The 24098-nt window shown below is 41.8% G+C and overlaps 1 protein-coding gene across 1 annotated transcript in view; it reads left to right on the top strand.

Annotated features, from left to right (window-relative positions):
* The window catches only part of prdm6 (PR domain containing 6), a 157896-nt gene that overhangs the window by 121007 nt on the left and 12791 nt on the right, over positions 1-24098 (top strand). Inside the window, exon 7 of the mRNA XM_030725678.1 lies at positions 6374-6746. Within this exon, the coding sequence (XP_030581538.1) occupies positions 6374-6746 (373 nt within the window). The remainder of the gene's footprint in view (positions 1-6373; positions 6747-24098) is intronic.

The raw sequence follows: 24098 nt of genomic DNA, 5'->3' as shown, positions 1-24098 counted from the left end.
CTCCATTGGTTAATAAATTTGATTTCCATTGATGATTTTTGTGTGATTTTGTTGTCAGCACATTCAACTTTGTACAGAACAAAGTATTCAATGAGAATATTTCATTCATTCAGATCTAGGATGTGTTATTTGAGTGTTCCCTTTATTTTTTTTGAGCAGTGTATGTTCCAGCCATCCATCCATCCATCCATTTTCTTTCCGTTTGTCCGGGGCCAGGTTGCAGGGGGCAGCAGCCTAAGCAGAGAAGTCTAGACCTCGCTCTCCCCAGCCCCCTCCACCAGCTCATCCGGGGGGAGGGGGGAGGGGGGGGGGGGGGGGGGGGGGGGGGGGGGGGTGGGGGGGGGCTCAAGGCGTTCCCATGCCAGCCGAGAGATATAATCTCTCCAGTGTGTCTGCCCCAGGGCCTCCTGCCAGTAAGACATGCCCGGAACACCTCACCCATGAGGCGCCCAGCAGGCTTCCCAGTCAGATGCCCGGACCACCTCAACTGGCTCCTTTGATGTGGAGGAGCAGAGGCTCTACTTTGAGGCCCTCTCGAATGGCTGCAGAAGGAGCTATGTTGTCCGGGGGCTTGTCCCCCTGGTAGAGTCTCCCATGGCAAATTGGTCCTGGGAGAGAGGCCAGACAAAGTGATTCAGAAGACCCCTATGGAAATGTCAACAAGGGAACTGTTTACCCTGCCAGGGATAGGGGAACCAGGCCTGGGGAGGGAGCTCGAGGGAGAGTGTCTGGTGACATTAGCCCGTGGTACCCAGCCAGCCGCAGCCTAAAAAGATGACATGGGCCCACCCTCCTGTAGGCCCACCACCTGCAGGAGGCGTCGTAGGGGTCGGGGTGCAGTGTCTGTTGGGTGGTGGCCAAGGGCAGAGGCCCTGGCGGACCAATCCTCAGCTATCGAGACTGGCTATTGAACATACAGTATATTCTTGTTATTTTAAATTAATGCTGTGGATGTTGGTCCCTCATGCCATCCTCATGAAGTCAGAATCATGCACACAAGGAGCCTGCTGGAGGTCATTTGTACATCATTCTAGTCCTCCTTGCACAAAGGAACAGATGCCAGTCCTTCTACAGCACTGTCCAGCTCTCCATGTTAACGGTCTGTCTCGTGGTATCTCCTCCTCACTCTTGAGACTATGTTGGGAGAGACAGCATAGCTTTTTGTGACGTCGTGTATGGTTACACCATCCTGGAGTAGCTGGATACCCAAAATGGGCTGCAGGAAGTGAAACTCTTGCAATTAAGAGAGAATCCTTCCCAATCCTTTCATGTTCAGTCACACTAGAGTAAAAATAGGATGGCAATGTCCTTGCAAAAAATGACGGTTGCCCAGTGTTATCAACAACCATTTACAAGTATTTTCAGTGACTAAATTTGGGCTTCTCTCTTTATGGGTCACCACAGTGAATCACTCCATCTCACCCTGTCCTGTAGCATCCTCCCCTGTCACAAATCCTCTGCATATCCTCCACTTGACTGAACTGGTTGTATTCTGGTTATATTCCTTTATAAAAGCAAGGTTGCTGAGCGCTTGTCAGTTTGCAGTTAAATAGCCATCCTGCAGCAACTACATCACTATTAATCACCCTATTATCACAAACAGATTCTAACAACTTGACCCTTTTAATCTCAAAGATTTTAATGCAAATTCATGAATAAGTTTTTCACTAATCCAAACAGCCAAACAAACCAATCAGATGAACCTCCTTGGTGGATGATGAGTGTTGTGATTTTTTTGGTGCAGCTCTAGTTTTGATTTTTGTGGAGCTGCAAGTTGATGGATGTAATTTATATATTGTAAAACTGAATGACAAAGTGAGTGCAAAAAGGACAGGATGAGGAGGGGTCTTCAGATGGTTCTCACCATGAAGAAGAAGAGGAGAAGGAAAAGTGTTTAAATGTGGTTGGAACTGATGAACAGAGGAAGAGGGTGATACTCCACTTTTAGGTGTGAAAAGTTGCTTTTGAAGCTTTGTTCTCTGTGATGGAGATCAGCATCTGGTCAGTTTGTATTTGTGTATTTATGAGGGCTGTAGAAGAGAAACCAGCCCTCGTAAAGAAAGAAAACACAGACTCTGCAGTGTTGCACACTGCATCTGCATAATTCTCCCATTTTGATGATGCATTTCATACGCAATCCAAACCGTATTGACCTGCATTTTTTGTATATGCGATGTTGGTTGCAAAATGAATTAAGTGTGGGTGAGCAGCATATAACGCGGGCGTCAATAGCACCGTCGGGCAACTTACAAATGGTGTAATTATCTCCTCATCAGGTTATTAGAGGATCAATGGAGCCGGTGGCCTGATGGCAGAGGTGAGCTGATGAAGGATGGAAAATGGTTATGACGACTGAAGCAGCAGATCTCAGAGAGAGGGTGTTTACTCATGTAAAATTATAAAATCAAAAAGATGTGAAGACAATAAGAAAAAGTAAGAAAATCAGAAGAAGTGGTGTTAGTGTATTAGTGCATGGTGTATTCTCACAGAGACAAGAGTAGTAAAAATAATTTAATACATAATTAAGTCATAATTTAATATAATTATAAATAAATAATTTAATTTTACTGGGCTGTCACAAGTTACCCAAATGAGTCTTAATTAAGAAGACACAAAATAAGCTACTTGTCCTCAAAAATAACCATTGTGAGTGTTGCCAACTTAGCAACTTTGTCAACAAATTTAGCGACTTTTTTTTTCTTCCCAAAAAAAGACTAGCAACAAATTTAGCGACTTTTTACGGTGACATCAGTGACTTTTGGAGAGTTTTGGAGATAGACCAGAAACTTGAAATCGTCTGCTGGCGCCATGTTTTGAGTATATATAGCCTTCGTACGCTTCGTATGCGTTGGCATCGCCTGGACCCCAAAAGTGCCAGGCTGCAGGGGGCGCTGCCATACCTCAACTCCATACCAGAACTCCAGTATGGACCTCCGGTATGGGTCTTGCTTATTCCTCATGATGGAGCCAGCAGATTTACTGAGACCCCCCCCCCCCCCCCCCCCCCCCCCACAAGACCTTGCTTCAACACCAAGGATATAAAGATAAAGGACGAAGGTAGAATATAGAGCTAGAGTTAGCAATCGCACCTCGCACATAAGTGTTAAATTTGATATTCTAACATTAAATAATACAAGACAAAATTGATTTATGCAGTGTGGTCTAGGCAAATCATTAAAGTCATGAAGTTATTTCATAAAGTTCATTTGTAGTTCTAAACATATTTAGGGTGATTTTTCTTCAGTTTTTGTCTCTCCAAAGATGTTATTCCTCTCTCCTATAGCCTCAATTACAACTACATGCAAGTGACTAATTATCAAATTAGGTGATGATGTCTTTTTAGGACAGCCAATAGCTACTTTCCTTACTGAGTTGGTAACAGTGGCATCGTATGGTCTGCCTGGTTAAGTTTAAAGTTATAGTGTGTAAAATTTTCACCACTAGATGTCAGTAGATTACAAATTGCCATAAAGTGAGTTCTGTTTTCTTACTCCTTTCAATTCAAGTATGTAATCCTAGCTACGCTGGCTGCTATAGGACAAATATGTTTTAGTCAGCTGAGAGAGATCCATCTATCTGAGGATATCCTGAACTTTTCCGGCCGTAAGCACTGCTGTTTTTGACAGTGTTAGGCGCTGTTAGCCTCTTTTAGATGCTTTTAGCCTCAGTTTGCTGCTGTTAGCCAGTGTTAGCTACTATTAGCCTCTGTTAGGCGCTGTTAGGCGCTGTTAGCCTCTGTTAGCTGCTATTGTCCAGTGTTGGTGAAATTTTCTTTGATGTTGTTGCACTTGGACACTTAGTGAATAAACTCCCATATGATGTGGGAATGTAACCAAATTGTTTATCAGAGGGAACTAATCATTTTTATTTTATTTTTTGTTTTATGGGACATTAGCTGGCATAATGTTAGCTTATTCCCATCTGCTGTAGTTTTTTACCTGGCTCTTGTCAGCTGTCTGGAGACATCTAATCTGCTGACATTAAATTATTGTGACAATACTGAGAATAAATAAGCACGTTTATGCATGTTTTGTGTGTTATACCCTGACTTTAGTTCAGGAAATGAGCCTTGAGGTGAGGACAAAGAGGATCCCATTTCATTAAGATGCCGGTCGGGCTGTCTCTTTCTTTCATGTTTTAGCTTCTTTGGTGATGGGGACCCCTTCTACGATGATAAATCATAGGCATGATCCTTCATGTCTTGAGTCTGAGCTGCAGGCACAAAGGTGAATGCCTGTGTATGGGGCTGGTGTCTATAGCCACATATATAAAAAACACAGTTCGTCAGAAGGTAGATATCCTTCCTGTCTACAGTATTCAAATATGGTGGGGGAACATAACGCTTCCACAAATTTGAGCATGCTATATATTTTTAATAGATTCATTATAAGTTCATGAAAATGCATCAGTTTATTAGAAAGTGTAATTACACATGCTTTACATGCATATTTATGAGTACAATATCCTTTTTTCTGTTACATAATCTCAAAAACTTACTGACTGTATCTTTAAAGATGTACTTGGTTAAAGATTTGGATTACATTCCTTCTCCGGTGCCAAAGTGCAGTAGTTTGCCTTTCTGCCAGTCTGCATGCCAAGTTTTCCCAAGCAAACCAGTTTTACAGAATGAAAAGCCAAACCCTCCGCTGTGGGTTAAAGTAAATCAAGCCCTCTTAATGTAATTTCAAACACAATCAACGGTTATGGACTCCAGGTCTGTCAGTTGGTCCGACCACAAAACAGAACACAGCTGACTTCTGGGTCAAGTGAGGACAGCTGGCATCAGCTGATTCAACCAAAATCTAATTTACACACTTTTATATAATGTGTTTCTTCCTGTTAATCTCATTGTAGTTGACTGTTGTATTCAGCAGCAACACTTTATCCTGAATCTGTTTTCCTTATCGGTCTAATGCATTTATCATGCACTGTGTTCAAATTTTTTTTCTCTGAAGCACTTATTGTATTCGGTTCAATTCGGTGTTTTATATATAGCACCAGATAGCAGTCATCTAAATTGGAATATTAGAAAGAGAAGTGCAGCAGCCCCTTTGGCATGTATGGGCAATCGAGAAGAGGCCTTATTATGATCAGCGGAGCAAAGAGTGACCATGCACAACCAAAAGCACAAAATACCAACTATGGCAGAGACAAAAGTTAATGAAAGGCAACAGTGGAGTGAAAGGGCAAGGCGCAGGAGAGGTTTTCAGTGCATCATGGGAAGTCCCACAGCAATCTGAGCCTATAGGAGGATAACTAAGGGCTGGTTCTGGGTCACCTATAAGCTGAAGTGGAGAGGGTCATTGTCTCTCAAATCCAAACTCGGAGCTGGTTCCGTAGGAGAGGTTCCTGATAGCCGAAGGCTCTGCCTCCCATTCTACTTTTAGAACTTGCAGGAACCACAAGTAGGCCTGCAGTCTGAGAGCGAAGTGCTCTATTGGGACAGTAGGACAGTATGAGATCTTTAAGCTATGAGGTGCCCGGGTCATTCAGGACTCTGTGTATGAAAAAATTAAAATTCTGGATTCATCAGGGAACCAGTGAAGACAAGGTTTTAGAATGCTTTGGTTTCAGTAATAAAAGCAAATTCTAAGTAGAAATATTAGTAATCATATGAAAGTAGTTTTCACCTGTAGTGTGATCATATGGTGACATGACTGCCATTTTTTGGCCCTGAAACATAGTTTGTGCAACTCTTTCTGTCTTCCCTGAGAGGGAAACAGTGAGATGCTGTAGCTGTACTAATAAACATAACTCCCATAATTCCATTCATTGGTACCAGGAGCTGCAGTTTGCCTTGGGCTAGTCAGGCAGCTCTGGACTCAGTTAGGACAACATGGTCCTGGCTTTCCTTTGCTTCCAACACAACAGCTAAATTATCAGATTTACTTTTATCTATCAAGCACAGCCCACAGACAAGAGTTCACCCTATAGTGAAAGATAAGTCATAAAGGCCACCTCAAGGGATGGATGATTTCATCCATCTGTTCGTGTCCAGGCAAAGGATATTTTTCCAGTCTTGCACCCGCTTTTTTGATTGTGTAGTTTTGAAGTCTTTAGCAGTCCATGTTAGCGTAGCTGGTCTTCTCAGTGCCTTCCAGCTACTCCTCCAACCATGTCTTATTTACAAGACTTATGTCATCTGTAATTCGGGCTTTTATGCACTCAGGACTGTAGGTGAGGGTTCAGAGATTTTTGTAGAGCATCCACTGAAAAAAGGTATAATAGGTATAACTGCTTTCTTTGATTTCAGGCTGTGTTAGTCAGCATGTGAGTGTCTGATGTTTATCTTGCTTTTGTTATGCTAAACATTTTCCTCAGTTGTTGGACTCTCTACCTAAAACCAAATAATTTCTCTCTTTTTTGGGTTCAGTAAATGTCCCAGCCACAGTGGTGGAGGCCATGACCAGGCAGGAATCCCTCCAGTCCTTCAACAAAAACGGCAAACCCTCCTCCTCATCATCTTCTTCATCTACTCCGTCCTCCACCCTCATGCGCTCCATGGTCTTCCCCCACTCCCCCTGCTCTCGGAGTTTCTCACTGTTGGATAAGGTTGGGGTTCAGTCAGACACCAGTTTTGGCCAGTTGGGGTCAAAGAACCAGCGAATCCTGGCAAGTCCAACCTCCACCAGCCAGCTGAGCAGCGAGTTCAGCGACTGGCACCTGTGGAAGTGCGGCCAGTGCTTCAAGACCTTCACCCAGAGGATCCTGCTGCAGATGCACGTCTGTCCGCAAAATCCTGACCGGTAAGACACAGTTGGCTTAGGTGCTTAATGACTTGTCTTGAGTCTGTTTTAATACAGGATAAACTAACACTAAACAGACACAGTTGTGGTTTGAGCTCAGGGGACCAATTCCAACATGAAGAGAAAGTAACATGCATGTATACCAGCTGGAGAGCTGCACGTCATATTTAACATTGTTTACATACAGCAATGAATAATTTAGCCTGCTTTCATTGGTGGATGTCAGAGGACAGATAACATTTGCCTGATTCTTTTTAAAATTCTTTATAGTATTTGAGCAACTTTTCATGTGTAAAATTAGGTTAATATGACATTAATCTAATAAAATACATTAGCTAATGTAAGTTTTTGTCCAAAGAATAAATTAAAATGTTCTGTGTCAAAACCCAGCAGACTGCCTACTACATCTATGGACTCACCAATCAAATTTCATTAAAACAAACATTTACCCCTCAAAAGTTTTAAAACCCTTTTTTCCTCTGTGCACACCTAACGTACAGAAGACTTTGGATCAATCCAGGTCACTAACATGCTGGGCTCATCCCTGCAGAGAACTGAAAAAATGCTATGCTAATTCACCATATGGACACTATTGCCAATCTTTCTAGGAGTGGACATCCCAGCAAATTCACCCAAAGAGCTACTTCTCATTGTCAAAGTTCATGACTGTGAAGTACAATTTGGAAAAGGAGTGAACAAGAATGGCTTGTTTGGCAGAGTTGCCACGAGAAAGCCTCTTCTTCCTCAGTAAAATAAATAGAATAGAATAGAATGCCTTTATGTCATTATACAGGATGTACAATGGGATTGGAGGACCACTCCTGTTCAGTGCCATGCTGTAGAAAATCACACTTTCTAAAATATAAAATAGAACTTCTAAAAATATACAGAAAATAAAAAATGTATAAAAATATATATGTTGTAAAAAATAAGATAAGTATATACATATAATAATGAAGATGGTGAGTATTGCACTTGGTGAATGAATATTGGATATTACACAATATAGGAGTGTTAGATATTGTTCAGTATAAATAATATAATATTGCACAGAGATGTGGGTGTTGCACAGTTACAGTGTGAGAGTTCAGGGTGGTGATTGCTCTGGTGAAGAAACTGTTCTTGAGTCTGTTTGTTCTGGCTTTGGTGCTCCTGTAGCTCCTACCAGAGGGCAGCAGGTCAGAGGTCAAAGCCAGGGTGTGAGCTGTCCTTGATGATGTTCCTGCTCTGCTGATGCAGCGGGAGGTGTAGATGTCCATCAGGGTGGGGAGAGGGCAGCCAAAGATTCTCTGTGCTGTCTTGGGGAGCCCCAGGGGGTGCAGTTTGGTGGTGAGAATGTCCGGGATGATTGTGTTGAACGCTGAGCTGTAATCCACAAAGAGCATGCGAGCGTAGCTCTGCTGCTGCTCCAAGTGGCTCAGAGTGGAGAGCTACAGCGATGGCATCCTCTATGGATCTGTTTGCACGATATGATATGATGTGGCTGTTTTTAGGCAGGGGGGGATGACTGCTTGGGTCAGGGAGAGGTTGAAAATCCTGGTGAGAATCAGGGTGAGCTGGTGGGCACACGCTCTGATCACCTTGCCAGGTACTCCGTCTGGTCCAGCAGCCTTCCTGGGGTTCACTGCGAAGAGCACGCGCCGTACCTTATGCTCCTGGACAGTGAGTGGGGTGGAGATGGAGCCTGGTGGGGGGTTGGGCCGGAGCAGATGGGGGGTCCTGAGGTGTCTCAAAGCAAGCAAAGAAACAGTCAAGTTCCTCTGCTAGTGACACACTCAGGTCTCCTTTTCAGGGCAGCTCGAGCAGCACTGTACAGATCTCTGTCGCCTGACCTGAAGGCAGCATCGCGGGTTCTGAGGAGTGAACGGACCTGACTGTTCATCCAGGGTTTCTGGTTAGGGAAAACCCGGATGGCATGGCAGCACGGCTTAGGATTGCTAAGTCTCATCTGAACAAACCACAAGACTTCTGGAACAATGTCCTTTGGACCGTTGAGATGTTTGGAGAAAAACCAAACACAGTATATCTGCACAAACACCTCACACCAACTGTAAGGCATGGTGGTGGAGGGGTGATGATTTGGGCTAGAGTCAGTTGTGAGGCCATGTGTTTGACAGCTAAAGCTTGGCCAACAACAGAATGGTAAAAAAACAAAAAATCAAGGTGGTGTCAAAGTCCATACTTTAACCCGACTGAAATGCTGTGGCAGGACCTGAAGAGAGCTGTGCTTACCTCAATGAACTGAAGCAATATTGTAAAGAAATTCCTCCTGGAGTGTGTGAGACTCATAAGCATACAGAAAACAACTACTTTGAGTTTTTGCTGCTAAAGGTAGTTTTTTTTTTTTAAACTGTTTAACTTTTTAACAGGACTGCATAAAATCCTCTTTTTTCACATAACTGTATGCTTACCACCACACAGCTCAGACTCTAATGTGCGTATGCATCAATGCAACAACACAACTGGCTAGTATGATTCCCAGTTCACCTGTTGATTGGCTCTTTGGGGAAACAGCCACAGAATATAAATGTTTCTGCCTGTACTCGTTCCATTGCAGTACTGCAGGAGGCCAAAGCTCAACATCACGGATTCAGTCTGGACCTGCTGGCAGTTTAAAGGGAATTTTTCTTTTTCTTCAAAGTTTCAATGCACAGCGTTAAAGGTGACACTTCAACATTATTAGTGTCTGTTGTGTTACAGCTTAAAAATTAAGACCCTCATAGTGACAGAGTGTTAGAGTTTTTGTCAAACAGTTGTTGCAGTTTTTCTGGAGGAAGCCGGTGAATCTGACGCCTTTGCTGTGATTTATGAGTCTGGTTGTTCAATCATGGCACTATTTGTGTGTGACAGAAATTTGGAGTTTGGGATGAGAGTGAAGAGGGTGTAAAAGTGAGTGCGTATAACATCTGCCAAGTTAATTATACACAGCATGGGTAGAGGAAGAGGTGGTGTGTGTGTGTCTGTGTGTATTGGGGGACTCAGGATGTATTGGAAATTTTTTGCTTAGCTTTATTTTTGTGGGGAGAGTCAGAGCAGCATATAAATCAGCGCTGTGCGTCAGTGAGAAATACCTCGCCTTACGGTGACGGGGCCAGGAAAACAGATGCCACTTATTCAATAAACTAATACTCATAGGGAAGAAAAATGTGGGCTGGATGTGGAGGAGGGAGGGAGAGTCGATGGGGAGCTGCCTGTCAATAGGAAGGTTTTATGGGACAGAGGAGCAGATAAAATTCAGCTGAACAAGCCAAACAGAAACAGTGTCCTGGAGGCTGCACTGTACCCTTCATGTGGACTGGAGTTAGCCCAGTAAGCCCATCGCTGCATTGAGTATAATGAAGCAGGTCGCGCTTCTCTTTTTTCTAAAGCTCGCACCTAACCAGATGATTATATTCATAAGTCAAAGGACAAGATTTAAATTTTCTGTTGCATCATTCTTCGTTGTACACAAGAGTAATCGATCTATATATTTAAAGGTATAGTGCTAAAAAATCACCGTCGTGTTTTCCTTCCCCTCCCAGTTCAAGTCCATAATCTTAGCTATGGTGGCCCCTGTAGGACAAACCCATTTTAGTCAAAGCTCAAAAACATTATGTAGCCCATAATGGCCACAGTTGGCCACTTTACTTTCCCCATAATGGCTGCGGCCGGCATATTTCTACAGTCTGAGAAGTGTCCTCATCTATCTACCCGTGAAAGCTGTCTGAGTCAGGTTTGATGAGTCAGTAAAGCTCACCTCTGACCAATGACAGTATTGCTGAGGTGAGTTGTTGAGGAGGTCCTGAACTCAGTGGTCTGTAGGTGCGTAATTACACATTTTTTTATGAGTTACAACATTTTTCTATTAAATAACCTCAAAAAATGACCGACTGCACCTTTAATGTAAAAATTTAAAGTCTTTTGAACTTAAAACCATCAGTTCACACATCAATGTTGGCATTATATCACTGTGGGCTCTGTTCAGCCAAGTGTTCAGATGTTCTGCACACTATGAACTGGCACCATTCCTACAAGTAAAATGACACCCAGAAAAGTTAGAAACGGCATTAATTTGTTTACATCCTGTAAAGGTGGTTAAATTGTCCTGAAGCTCTGATTACAGCCTGTGTGTCGTCTCAAAAGGCTGAAAATTTTAAATTGATATTAAGCATCCAAAATGAATGGAAGAGTATTTTTATGCATGTCAGTTAAAACTGCCATGTCATGTTAATTTGACAGCACTCACTGTTAAATTTGATAGATTGGGTGTACCCTGCCTCTCACCCTATCAATATATTAGCAAAGTTTGATGATGACAAAGTAACCAGTGACAGAGGCATGACGGGTAAGTTACAGATGGTAGAAGATAAATTAGGACCCCTCCGTTTTCCTCTGCAGGTTTAGGTTCATCAGTTTGATTTCACTGCAAATAAAAGCTCATCTCTCGCTTTGATTTCTAACACCACTTCCTCCTCATTCCCCCCCCCCCTCCCTTAATGCATATTTATTGATGTTTACTTGATGGGAACATTGAAACTGAAGACTGATGGCTCTTTATATCAGCCTAAAAAAAAGCCCTGCACACCTCCTCTCAGCTCCATCCCTTTCCAGTTTGTTTTTTCTGCTGACTGTTTCTTTTTCTGAACTTTTTCTTCTTCTCTGTCATTTTTTCCCCTCTGTGTGTCATTTCAACAGAATCCATCATCAGAGGAGCAGTTTGTTTATGTCAGTGAGGCCTTGGAAGTGCTTTCGATTCAGTTCTGAACTGGTGTCGAGATACGGGATACTGTTTAAGTTTTGCGATGGCAATGAGTGATGAATCAGGAAAAGAATCAGATCATAAATGGCCTGCGTTTCCACTTATAGGCTTGACATATTACAAAAGCAATGCAGTGTAAACCGCAGCAATGGACTAAATTAATAACCACTGCTTTTATGATTGATGTGTTTACTACACTGGTGTTTAAAAGAGTCATTAGTGCTTTTAGGGAAAGTTGGATATTTTTGCTAAGCACTTTGATCTCCACAGTTCAAAATTCTGTTCTCATTCTGGTGGCTGATGTTGTTTATGAGTGAGGCCTGTATTTGTATATGGACACAATCACGCTTGTATATCAGAGGACAGAAAGTTTACAGCCGATTGAAAGTGTATCATCACAGAGCCAGACTTCATGGAGGAATTAAATTTTAATTTCTGTCATTTGTTTCTGGCATCTAACAATGCCGTGTTGATGGTTTGGCCTGATTTCTCTGCTTTTCCAGCAGCTCAGTGAAACATTTTAAATTCCCAGTTACTCACGTAAGCGCTACAATAATGAGGGCATTCAGGCATTTAAATGTTTTAATGTTTTTCAGTGGAAAAACTGAAAACCCTGAACTGATAAAGCAAGAAGTTTTCCTGGATTTTTATCCCACTGGGACATCAGGATGTTTGTCTACTTGATTATCACAGGCAAAGAATTAATAATGATATTACTGAGATCCTATCAGTAAACACATTTTTTAACTTTGTTTAGTGTGTGTTACATCTGTTATACACTGTAAAACATACGCCATTATTTATGATATTATTATTTCTATGTGAAAATGATATTTGATTTTTAATGGTTATGCTATGCAGCAGCACAGTGGCGTGGTGTTAGCACTGTTGCCTCACAGGTCCTGGGTTCGAACCCACCTTGGCCGGGACCTTTCCTTGTGGGCTTTCGCCAGTTTCCTCCCACAGTCCAAAGACATGCAGTTAGTGGGGTTAGGTTACCTGGTCATCTGTCTCACTGTGTTGGCCCTGTGACAGGCTGAATTTAACTTGAGTTTAAAATACCAGCTCAAATCAGTCGATTACTCAACTGATGCCCTTCTACAGCATCAGCAGGTACACGTGCATATAGGCTGCGTAAGCTGTTTGAGCCTGCCTACAGTTGCTGCAACCTGCAAGCCACTTTGCAACCCTAACCGCCTAGAATTAACATACTATATATAAAATAAACAAATGAGACCAAAGCCATACGTGCAGTTGTGCTCACTGATCATTTAGTTTTCTTCACCTGTTTGCTTACTTCCTTTAGGGACAGGCTTCATCATCTGCCTTCACCTTAGTGGCTTCAGCCACCAAAATAACGAAGTCCTATCAGGGGGCGTGGCCCACAAATACTGCATTAGCATAACAGTAGGTATATTTGAATAAATGTGATTCTTCTATATTTGGGGGGAAAGTGGTGCTTGAAAGTTAAATTTGTAAACATGGGCTTCATGGGTTGTTTTTGATCTCATCGCAATGAAAAGTCGATCTGAACCAAAACATGAGACTCTTTAGCATTTTTCCATCTAGATCTTTTTGGCATGTTGATTAACAATTAACAACAATTTACAGTAGGGCTGCCTGATTGCTAATTACTGGTAAAGTGTAATTAGCCACTGAACTTTCATTAATTGAAGCTTTGCAGTTGTTCATTGAAGTACATCAGGCTGTGTTTGACCAAATTGGTCCAATTACCTGCCTCTGATTATCTAGTTAATTCAATTCAATTTTTATTTATATAGCGCCAAATCACAACAAACTGTCGCCTCAAGGCGCTTTGTATTGTGGGTAAAGACCCTACAATAATACAGAGAAAACCCAACAGTCAAAACGACCCCCTATGAGCAGCACTTGGCGACAGTGGAGAGGAAAAACTCCCTTTTAACAGGAAGAAACCTCCAGCAGAACCAGGCTCAGGGAGGGGGGGGTCATCTGCCGCGACCGGTTGGGCTGGGGGGAGAGAAAGACATGCTGTGGAAGAGAGCCAGAGATTAATATCAATTAATGATTAAATGCAGAGTGGAGTATAAACAAAGTAAATAAGGTGAATGAGAAGAAACAGTGCATTATGTGAACCCCCCAGCAGACTAGGCCTATAGCAGCATAACTAAGGGATGGTTCAGGGTCACCTGATCCAGCCCTAACTATAAGCTTTATCATAAAGGAAAGTTTTAAGCCTAATCTTAAAAATAGAGAGGGTGTCTGTCTCCTGAATCCAAGCTGGGAGCTGGTTCCATAGAAGAGGCGCCTGAAAGCTGAAGGCTCTGCCTCCCATTCTACTCTTAAGTATCCTAGGAACCACAAGTAAGCCAGCAGTCTGAGAGCGAAGTGCTCTGTTGGGGTGATATGGTACTATGAGGTCTTTGAGATAAGATGGGGCCTGATTATTCAAGACCTTGTATGTGAGGAGAAGAATTTTAAATTCTATTCTAGATTTAACAGGGAGCCAATGAAGAGAAGCCAAAATGGGAGAAATCTGCTCTCTCTTTCTAGTCCCTGTCAGTACTCTAGCTGCAGCATTTTGGATCAGCTGAAGGCTTTTCAGGGAGCTTTTAGGACAGCCTGATAATAATGAATTACAATAGTCCAGCCTAGAAGTAATAAATGCATGAATGAGCTTTTCAGCATCACTCTGAGAAAGGATGTTTCTAATTTTAGAAATATTGCGCAAATGCAAAAAAGCGGTCCTACATATTTGTTTAATATGTGCATTGAAGGACATATCCTGGTCAAAAATGACTCCAAGATTTCTCACAGTGTTACTGGAGGCCAAAGTAATGCCATCCAGAGTAAGTATCTGGTTAGACACCATGTTTCTAAGATTTGTGGGGCCGAGAACAAGAATTTCAGTTTGATCTGAATTTAGAAGCAGGAAATTAGAGGTCATCCAGGCCTTAATGTCTTTAAGACATTCCTGCAGTTTAATTAATTGATGTGTGTCATCTGGCTTCATTGATAGGTAAAGCTGAGTATCATCTGCATAACAATGAAAATTGATGCAGTGCTTTCTAATAATACTGCCTAAGGGAAGCATGTATAATGTAAATAAAATTGGTCCTAGCACAGAACCCTGTGGAACTCCATAATCAACCTTAGTGTGTGAAGAAGACTCCCCATTTACATGAACAAATTGGAGTCTATGAGATAAATATGATTCAAACCACTGCAGTGCAGTACCTTTAATACCTATAGCAAGCTCTAATCTCTGTAATAAAATGTTATGGTCAACAGTATCAAAGCTGCACTGAGGTCCAACAGGACAAGAACAGAGATGAGTCCACTGTCAGAGGCTCTAAGAAGATCATTTGTAACCTTCACTAATGCTGTTTCTGTACTGTGATGAATTCTGAAACCTGACTGAAACTCTTCAAATAAACCGTTCCTCTGCAGATGATCAGTTAGCTGTTTTACAACTACTCTTTCAAGAGTCTTTGAGAGAAATGGAAGGTTGGAGATTGGCCTATAATTAGCTAAGACAGCTGGGTCAGTGATGGCTTTTTAAGTAGAGGTTTAATTACAGCCACCTTGAAGGTCTGTGGTACATAGCCAACTAATAAAGACTGATTGATCATTTTTAAGATTGAAGCATCAATAATTGGAAAGACTTCTTTGAACAGTCTAGTAGGAATGGGATCTAACAAACATGTTGCTGGTTTGGAGGAAGTAACTATTGAAGTTAACTCTGAAAGATCAACTGGAGCAAAAGAGTCTAAACAAATACCAGCAGTGCTGAAAGCAGCTGAACATGAAGAATAATCTTTGAGATGGTTATGAATAATTTTTTCTCTAATGTCTAAAATTTTATTTGTAAAGAAATCCATGAAGTCACTACTAGTTAACGTGAAAGGAATACTCGGCTCTACAGAGCTCTGACTCTTTGTCAGCCTGGCTACAGTGCTGAAAACAAACCTGGGGTTGTTCTTATTTTCTTCAATTAATGATGAATAGTAAGATGTCCTAGCTTTACGGAGGGCTTTTTTATAGAGCAACAAACTCTTTTTCCAGGCTAAATGAGCATCTTCTAATTTAGTGAGACACCATTCCCTCTCCAGCTTTCGGGTTATCTGCTTTAAGCTGTGCGTTTGTGAATTATACCACGGAGTCAGGCACTTCTGATTTGAAGCTTTCCTTTTCAGAGGAGCCACAGTATCCAAAGTTATACGCAGTGAGGATGTAAAACTATTGACGAGATAATCGACCTCACTGGGAGCAGAGTTTAGGTAGCTGCTCTGCACTGTGTTGGCACTGAAGAGCATAACAATGAAGGAATTAGATCCTTAAACTTAGTTACAGCACTTTCAGAAAGACTTCTACTGTAATTAAACTTATTCCCCACTGCTGTGTAATCCATTAAAGTAAATGTAAATGTTACTAAAAAATGATCAGACAGGAGGGGGCTTTCAGGGAATACTGTTAAGTCTTCAGTTTCTATGCCATATGTTAGGACAAGTTTCAGAGTATGATTAAAGTGGTGGGTGGGCTCCTTTACATTTTGAGAGAAGCCAATTGAATCTAACAATAGATTAAATGCAGTGTTGAGGCTGTCATTCTCAGCATCTACATGGATGTTAAAATCACCCACTATAATTATTTTATCTGAACTGAGCACTAAATCAGATAAAAAGTCTGAGAAATCAGACAGAAACTCTGAGTAAGGACCAGGTGGACGATAGATAATAACAAATAAAACAGGTTTTTGATTTTCCCAATTAGGATGGAGAAGACTAAGAGTCAGGCTTTCAAAAGAATGAAAACTTTGTCTGGGTCTTTGATTAATTAATAAGCTGGAATTGAAGATTGCAGCTAATCCTCCTCCTCGACCTGTGCTTCGAGCATTCTGACAGTTACTGTGACTCGGGGGTGTTGATTCATTTAAACTAACATATTCATCCTGCTGTAACCAGGTTTCTGTAAGGCAGAATAAATCAATACGTTGATCAATTATTAAATCATTTACTAATAGGGACTTGGAAGAGAGAGACAGTGTTACAGCACCCATACTTAAAATAATTATTATAAAATAATACCATGTATACTTTCTGTCAATACAAAATGGAGTTATAATCAGCTACCACTCCAGGAAGCTCCTAATCCCATGGGCAGACTGCACCACAACCATCTTGACCTGAGTCAGTGTCCTTGTTCTGCTCTGCAGCTTCAAAACAGTTCTACACCTGCAGCAGGTTCTGCTTAGAATGGTTCTCCAGCTTGCACCAGGTCAGCAAAACAAGCATTACTGTCACCAGCTGTAGGTCAGGATGGTGGAGTTGGAGTCCTTCCATGAGATTCAACACTTGGGACAGCTGAATGATAATGAGGACCAACCACAGCTTGACTAGCCTGCCCAAAGGAAAACACTCAGGACTGCGTGATGGAGAGTTCATTAATTATGTCTTGCATTACTTTGTCTTGGCTAACCACAGCTCACTGGGACAGTAGAGGTGAGAGGACCAGTGGTGGTCCACAGAGATTTAAATATAAATACAGAGCCTCTGAACTGTAACTGAGCACACATTTACAAATGTGTTGTCTCTTGCATATGATGCGGTAGCAGTGCTCTGAAATGTTTTGTATAATGGGTTTATCAGTGTTAAAAGCAACACACGTGTTCATGTTTTCAGCTGCGTCTCACTTGCTGCTCTGTGAGCTGAGAAAATTCTCAAAACACGATTAGCTCAAAATGTTTGACGCTGGGCTACAACAGGCCTGGTTCTCTCTTTTACTAAACAGTTGACGTTTAAGAGATTTATCACCCGACAGTGAAGACATATTTGCTTTTAACACTAACACAGATGTGTGTTGTCCCTGCTGGACACAGATGTGTTGAAAAATTGCTTTTTTCTCTTTTCAATGTGTAGCCGCAGGATAATGATCCATCACTGTGATGGACGGGCTTGTAGAAATTTCTTCAAAGTCTATTTTTATCTGTCGTGTTTGCCATTATAATAAACACCTACTTTGTTTTGCATCTGCATGCGAGTGGATTTTGTTTAGTGTCAGTGAGTAAAGCTCTGTGGGCTGGCAGCGCTTACTGGACTAAATTTTACACTCAGGTGGTTTTGCTTTTTCCAGTTTAAAATGTGCCAGTGTTCCCATGTGCTTATCCATAATCACTGTTATTTGTTTAATGGTCAGATTACCGTGCTTAGATGCCAGAGACATTTTCAGCCATCATTTCTGAAAACCAAAGCAGGAATAAAGCGTTCATATTAATGGAACCCGTGACCGTTAACTGAACTGCAGTCAGTGCAGTTAGTGAACTGGTGCTTACATTTGTGCAAAGCGAGCTCAAAACAATGAGACACACACAATGTGGCACTGTTTGATATTTGATGCCTGAGTAAATAAACAAATATTACACAGACCGTGCAAAACAATTCATATAAGATCCACACCTATATTACAGGCTCATACATATGCCTGGCCTGTGTTCTAATCATTAAGGCTGCTCTGCCTTACAGGTAGGAAAAAACCCAGATAAGCAACAATATTCTCACATGTAACACTCAAATATATATTTAGAAAGCTCCCTTCAACATCATTCCCAAATGTAGCCCCAACAGCAGAAATACATCTTTGTTTGATCTGTCTTTGCTTTTTTTTTAGATCACGTTTACTCTCCTGCCTTTGTACCACAGTTTGGGAGTAACATGCATTTTGTTTTAAACATTATTTGCATAATTTTAAATTCAATTAAATTTTATTTATAAAGCACCAAATCACATCAAACAGTCGCCTCAAGGTGCTTTATATTGTAGGTAAAGACCCTACAATAATACAGAGAAAACCCAACAGTCCAAACGACCCCCTATGAGCAGCACTTGGTGACAGTTTGAAGGAAAAACTCCCTTTAAACAGGATTTCCTGCATGAACTGAATGTCCTGCCAATGTAAACTGTAGTTTTATCCTCACTCATGTTCGGCATCATAAAGCTAGATAAAACTGGCTTTCTTCTGGCTAATGATAGCAGCATTTGCACAGCTGCTAACTGTTACACCCCATTTGTAGTGGGATGTTGGTAAACCCGACTTCTGAGTCAGAATTTTCAACTGGAACACCCCTCAAATGGGATTTCCAACAAGGAAAGTTGGAGAACACCCACCAATCCCAACCCAACAGACCACTGCATGTAAACGCTGGTGAAACTGTCACACTCAGTCAGTACTGCCACTGTTGTGTAGCCTGTGTTGTGTTTGAACACAAAAAGCAGGCATTGTGATGTGTTCTTATATTCATAATAAATAAAATTAAAAAATTGCACAATAAAAAACTGCACATTTAAAGCTGACATTAACTGACAATATTACATCAGCAGTGAACACAGCATTAAACAGAAAACAGTAAACTGTTCTTTTTAATGTTTGTTTCCCTTTTAAACTACGATACCCATAATGCTCAGCCCCACGCACCCCCACCCCTGCAGAGGCATTATCTGTGATGATCCAATATTGGCTGTTTTCCTAGTTTTCTTATGAGGTTGGCTTGATGAGTACAGCTGGCTGATGAGAGGACATTATGTGAGGTTTCTGCTCTAATAGATCAGTCAATAAGGTTTGAAACAAAGAGAAACAGAAAGATGGATGCTGGAATGAATGAAAAGATTTCTGTGGGTTCATCCAGTGATGTTTATTGTTTATTTATTTCATAGCTTGGATGCACATACTCCACTCACATGCATACATATTTTTATGTGTGCTGAGAGACCCATTGATTGTGTATTGACGAAGCAGGAGCAGTGATTTATAGCTGCTGGTCTCGGGGGAATAATGTCTTCATACGAGGCAGACAGAGGAGACATCCTCACAGCACAGATATGACTCCATATGGATTAGACTGAGTCCATGTGGGTCAATCGACACACTTCACTCTGCATCACTGCACGCTGCACACACACACACACACACACACACACACACACACACACACACACACTCACTGAGGTCCTAAATCAAACTAAAAGCTTCGAAAATAAAAACATAACCTGCATGAAACCATTTTCAGCCCCAAACACATAAAAACATGAATCTGATGCTGTCAGTAATGAAGTGATCAAGTATTGTTTTTATTAAATCTAGAAACAGTTATGCTCTTCCTTCGTTATATAAGCCCTGTGTTGGTGGGCTCACCATCTTGGTTTTATTGAGAGCTAAGTTACAAACCAAAACTAGTAAGCTCTGTTAGCAAGACTGCATCCATAAACTGAGTCTATACCTCTGTTTATGGAAAATGCTCCAAAAAGCAGCAGAGACGGGGTGAAGAGGTCCAGTTCAGCGACTCCAATTAATGGAGGTGAAACCTAAAGTCAGTGCAGAGCATCCACCTGTCAGTCAAACCAGCTGCACCCCTAGTAATGCTAATGATGCTGTGTGTGTGTGTGTGTGTGTGTGTGTGTGTGTGTGTGTGTGTGTGTGTGTGTGTGTGTGTGTGTGTGTGTGTGTGTGTGACTGGAAACTTGTAAAGTCATTTTAACATTTAAGTCTTTGGAGATTGACCCATTTTTGGAGATGCCTCAAGTGGCCACTAAATGTACTGCAGTTTTTGGCACACTGGGGTTTGCTGCTTGGTGATAAACATACAATTTTTACAAATGGTGTAAAATCAAACAGCTACAGCTTGTAGAAGCAGCATTTAGAAAGCTTTACCTGAACCTTACAGATTATAATTACTCACTGGATTCCAGTTTTCATTTTGCTACATTTTCAGTCACAAATACACACAAAGTGTTGCGCAAATATTCTTCTCTTTTTTGGTATCTTTATTAGTGTTGTTGATTTAAAAAACAGTTTGTCCTTACCTAAATGTGTGGGTTGAAAGTCTATCACACTATGATTCAGTCACATCTGATCACTTTAGCTGACAGATGGTTGCTACTGGACATCCCAGGCTCTGGTTACTCTCTGTATTTACCACCCCGGCTTTTTCAGTCACTGCTTCACTTTATTCTCATTGTTGGTTGCTTCAGTTGCTCGCCTGAAGTTAACAACAAGGACAACAACAGGACCCGCCCACTTTGTGCTGCTGTTATCATTACAGCTGCTAAATTTTACTGACACTCGGCATCACTGCTGGCCCCGGACGTTCTTGGTTGCAGATACTTTTTGTTTTTGTTGTTCGACTTCATTTAGTTGAGCTTTAAAACAGTAACTCCTCAGGTTCCCTGTTAGCTGCTTACTGTTTTCAGTAAGGAAAAATGACCTGTAATTTTTAAAATAGTGACAAAGAATCTACTGTATTACCAAAAGTATTCACTCTCACATCCAAACTTTTGAATTAGGTGTTCCAGTCATTTCCACAGGTGTATAAAGAATGCATTGGATTACATTTACCCAGGCTTTTATTTTGAAATCCCAAGGAAAACCTCACTCCACACTTCCTTGATTCACAGTTATCCGTACCTGGGATGACGGACACACATCTTGCTGTCTGTTTTCTCGCAGCGCAGCAGTCATTTAGATGTATTTGTCTTCGTGTGAAGCTCCCACTTCACCACACACTGTGTTGATGTTTTTCCGAGCAGCCTGCAGGCGACCGACCCATTTGCTTTTCCCTGCTCCTGGCCACCTTCTTGACCTCTGACCCTCTCTCTGATGGCATGAAAACATGTATGCGAAGACATTTCTTTCCCATGTAGTCTTAGCAGTGAGGTCTGGTCGGCATGCAGTTGGTTCTCTCACACACACTCTGCCTCTCTCATCAGCTCGCGGGTTAAAGGTGTGGACACAGTGACATGTTGACTCTGACTCTGTTGTTCCTACCACATGTTGTGTTGAAAGCTGACACGAGGTTTATTGTCCTGAACCGTATTACACGGACATGTTGAAAATGGCTAATTTTACAGATCTCACAAACACGCACAGGCTAAGCCAAGTGTGAAAAACAGCTCTGCTATCATCGAGCGTCCAAACTAAGCAGGATTAGTTTATTAGTGAACCAAATCAGCGTGTCCATTTTGTGTTTTCAGTAGCCTGTTGCGTTGTTGGATTTGGCTGTCTGTGCTGTCAGCGCAGTCGGACTGGATAACGGCGTGATGCTAACGGCCGCCGAGAGAGACGCTGCACGGTTAGCCAACCGTCCAAATGGAGCAGCTTCATTTGTAGCAATGAAACAGAGAGAGTTTCAGCAAGAAAGACAAGACTGCAATAATTATTTCTTAAAACAATTTACAGTAAAATAATAATTTTTATTTAAAAATGTCAAATACTTGCATTTCCAGCCTTAATTTATATAATTTTAAATGGAACAACACATAAAGATGGTACTCAGGCCTCATTTTGGGGAAAAAAAGGTGACAAAATTACTTAATTGTAAGTAAAATGTGTAACTAATATGTTTAACTTGTTGCCTCTCCTTGAGTGTGTTTTAGCATTTAAAATGTGTCTTACTGAATTTAAAATCCTTCTCCTCACATACACAGCTCTGGATGATCAGGCCCGTCATTAACGAGCTCATGGTAGCCTATTATTATTATTATCCCCTCAGACACATTAGTCTCTTACTCACGGAGTTTCTCAAAGTAGAAATGGAGGCTGAGCCTCCAGCCCCCGGCCCACAGCCGGTCGAGGCTGCTCCTTCCTGGGTTTCTTGGGGTCTTCCTGTTAAAAGGGAGTTCTTTGTCCCCTGTGTCAGAAGTGTTTTCTCATAGAGGATCACCCAATGGGTGGGGTTTGTCTCCAAGATCGTAGAGTCTTTAATATGTAAAACTCCTCGAGGTGAATTAGCAGTATGCTGAATTAAACTGAAGATTGTGATTAATGCACACACATTATTTGAGTGGACAAATGTAGCATTGTGCTCCATTTCTTTTAGCTTTAGAGTTTAGATTACAGGAGATGGTTTATCTGAACAAGTCTCTCAGCTGTAAAGAGTGTTGCTTTGTGGGAGAAACTTGGAACGTTCCTACAACCTGTTTTTCTATCATACTGTGAGGTTCACGCTCAGGTGGAAACAACATCTCAGTAACGGGCCTCTGGGCACTTATTTGGGCATCAGTTTAACTGCATCAGAGCGAAATGGCCAGAACTGAACTTTTAAATGTGTAAATACAACAACACCAACAATATCCGGAGCAATACCCCCCCCCCCCCCCCCCCCCCGGTGTTTTACTCCTGCTGTTGGCTGTTAAAGAATTCTCCCAAAGATTTCAGTTCAGTGTTTGTGGTGTAAAACCCAGACCATATGTGGTGTAATTTATGCATAAAGGAACAGATTTGCATGTGCTTGTGTGTGCACATATTTTGGTTGCATATGCACGTACCTGTGTGTCGGTGTGTGTGTGATGGAGGTGTTTATGCTTCACCACTTCGTCCTCTCTCCCCTGTAATAAACAATAACCAGGCATTAATCTCCCAGCCTGCTGCCTTAATAAATAATATCCACACATTCATCAACTTAAACTATTCACAATCAATGCAGCTCTTCATAGAAAACCCACCTAATAAATAGTGGTGCGGCCCACTGAGGCGTGAACTTATAGAGCGGCCGGCTGATAAATGAACCGACCCCCACGGCGAGACGCCTTTTATGTGGAAAACTGCAAGTGAGAATTTTTCGATTTTATATTACACTATTTTACTCGTATTACTTTCCTCTGTGTGTGTGTCTGTGCTCACACCGTCTCAGGGTGCTGTGGCTGTTTGTGATTTATTAGAGCGCTGAAGATGTTGGTCTATTTGTTTTATTCTAGTTCTGGGCTGTTTACCTATTTGTAAGGAACTGATGTCAGAGTTTTGTCTTATTGGTTTCACAATGAGAATCGCTTCATTTTCAGGCAGCACAAACAGAACCCAGCGGCCCGTTTCACCCAGTGCTAAACGCTCGTGTGCGTCTCACTCTGCGAGTTTCTCATAAAGGTGCCCCTTGGTTCAATAATGTCAATTATTGAATGCTCAGTTTTTATGCTGCTCGTTTTTTTTTTAGGGCGTCAGTTCCAGGTTAGCAGGTGTTTTTAACCATGAAGCCCGACTTGGTTCTGGCAGCATCTGCTGCAGCAGGTTTGTGCAACTCTGTGCAGTCGGAGCCAGCAGGTCGCACACCGGCAAAAATGTGAACGGGAGCAAATCTGGAAGGCCGTGTTCGTGATTCATTTATAGTATGAGGTTTAATAAGGTGTTTCTGGGTGTTAAAGAAGCATAAAGGCATTCTAAAGTGCACGAGCACCATAATAGGATAAAATGGACTTTATTTATCCCCAAACCATCCGTGCATCATCCGCCCGTTTCACCGGTTCCAGGTTCGGATCACCGGAGACTGGAGCTGATAGTGGGGGGAGGGGTACACCAGTAACAAGAGCAGCAACAGCAAAATAGCTTAGTAAATGAGAATAGCTAAAATCTGAACATGGCAGATCCAAATAGTGGGTGGGTCGCACTGTTACCTCACAGCAAAAAGCCTGAGTTCCTTTTATGAGTGCGTGCTAGGCCTGAGTGCCCCTGGAGAAAATCCACACGTGCAGGCCTAACCCGAACCCTGAACCCTAACCCTAACCCTAACCAGAGGAGGGCCGCATCAGTGTGAACCCAACAATAATGCTGATTTTATACATGTGTAAAAGTAGGCCTAACACTGATGGAATTAA

The sequence above is a fragment of the Archocentrus centrarchus genome, unplaced genomic scaffold (assembly GCF_007364275.1).
Source record: "Archocentrus centrarchus isolate MPI-CPG fArcCen1 unplaced genomic scaffold, fArcCen1 scaffold_68_ctg1, whole genome shotgun sequence".
NCBI classification, from domain to species: domain Eukaryota; kingdom Metazoa; phylum Chordata; class Actinopteri; order Cichliformes; family Cichlidae; genus Archocentrus; species Archocentrus centrarchus.
This window is presented reverse-complemented; position numbering and strand designations above follow the sequence as displayed.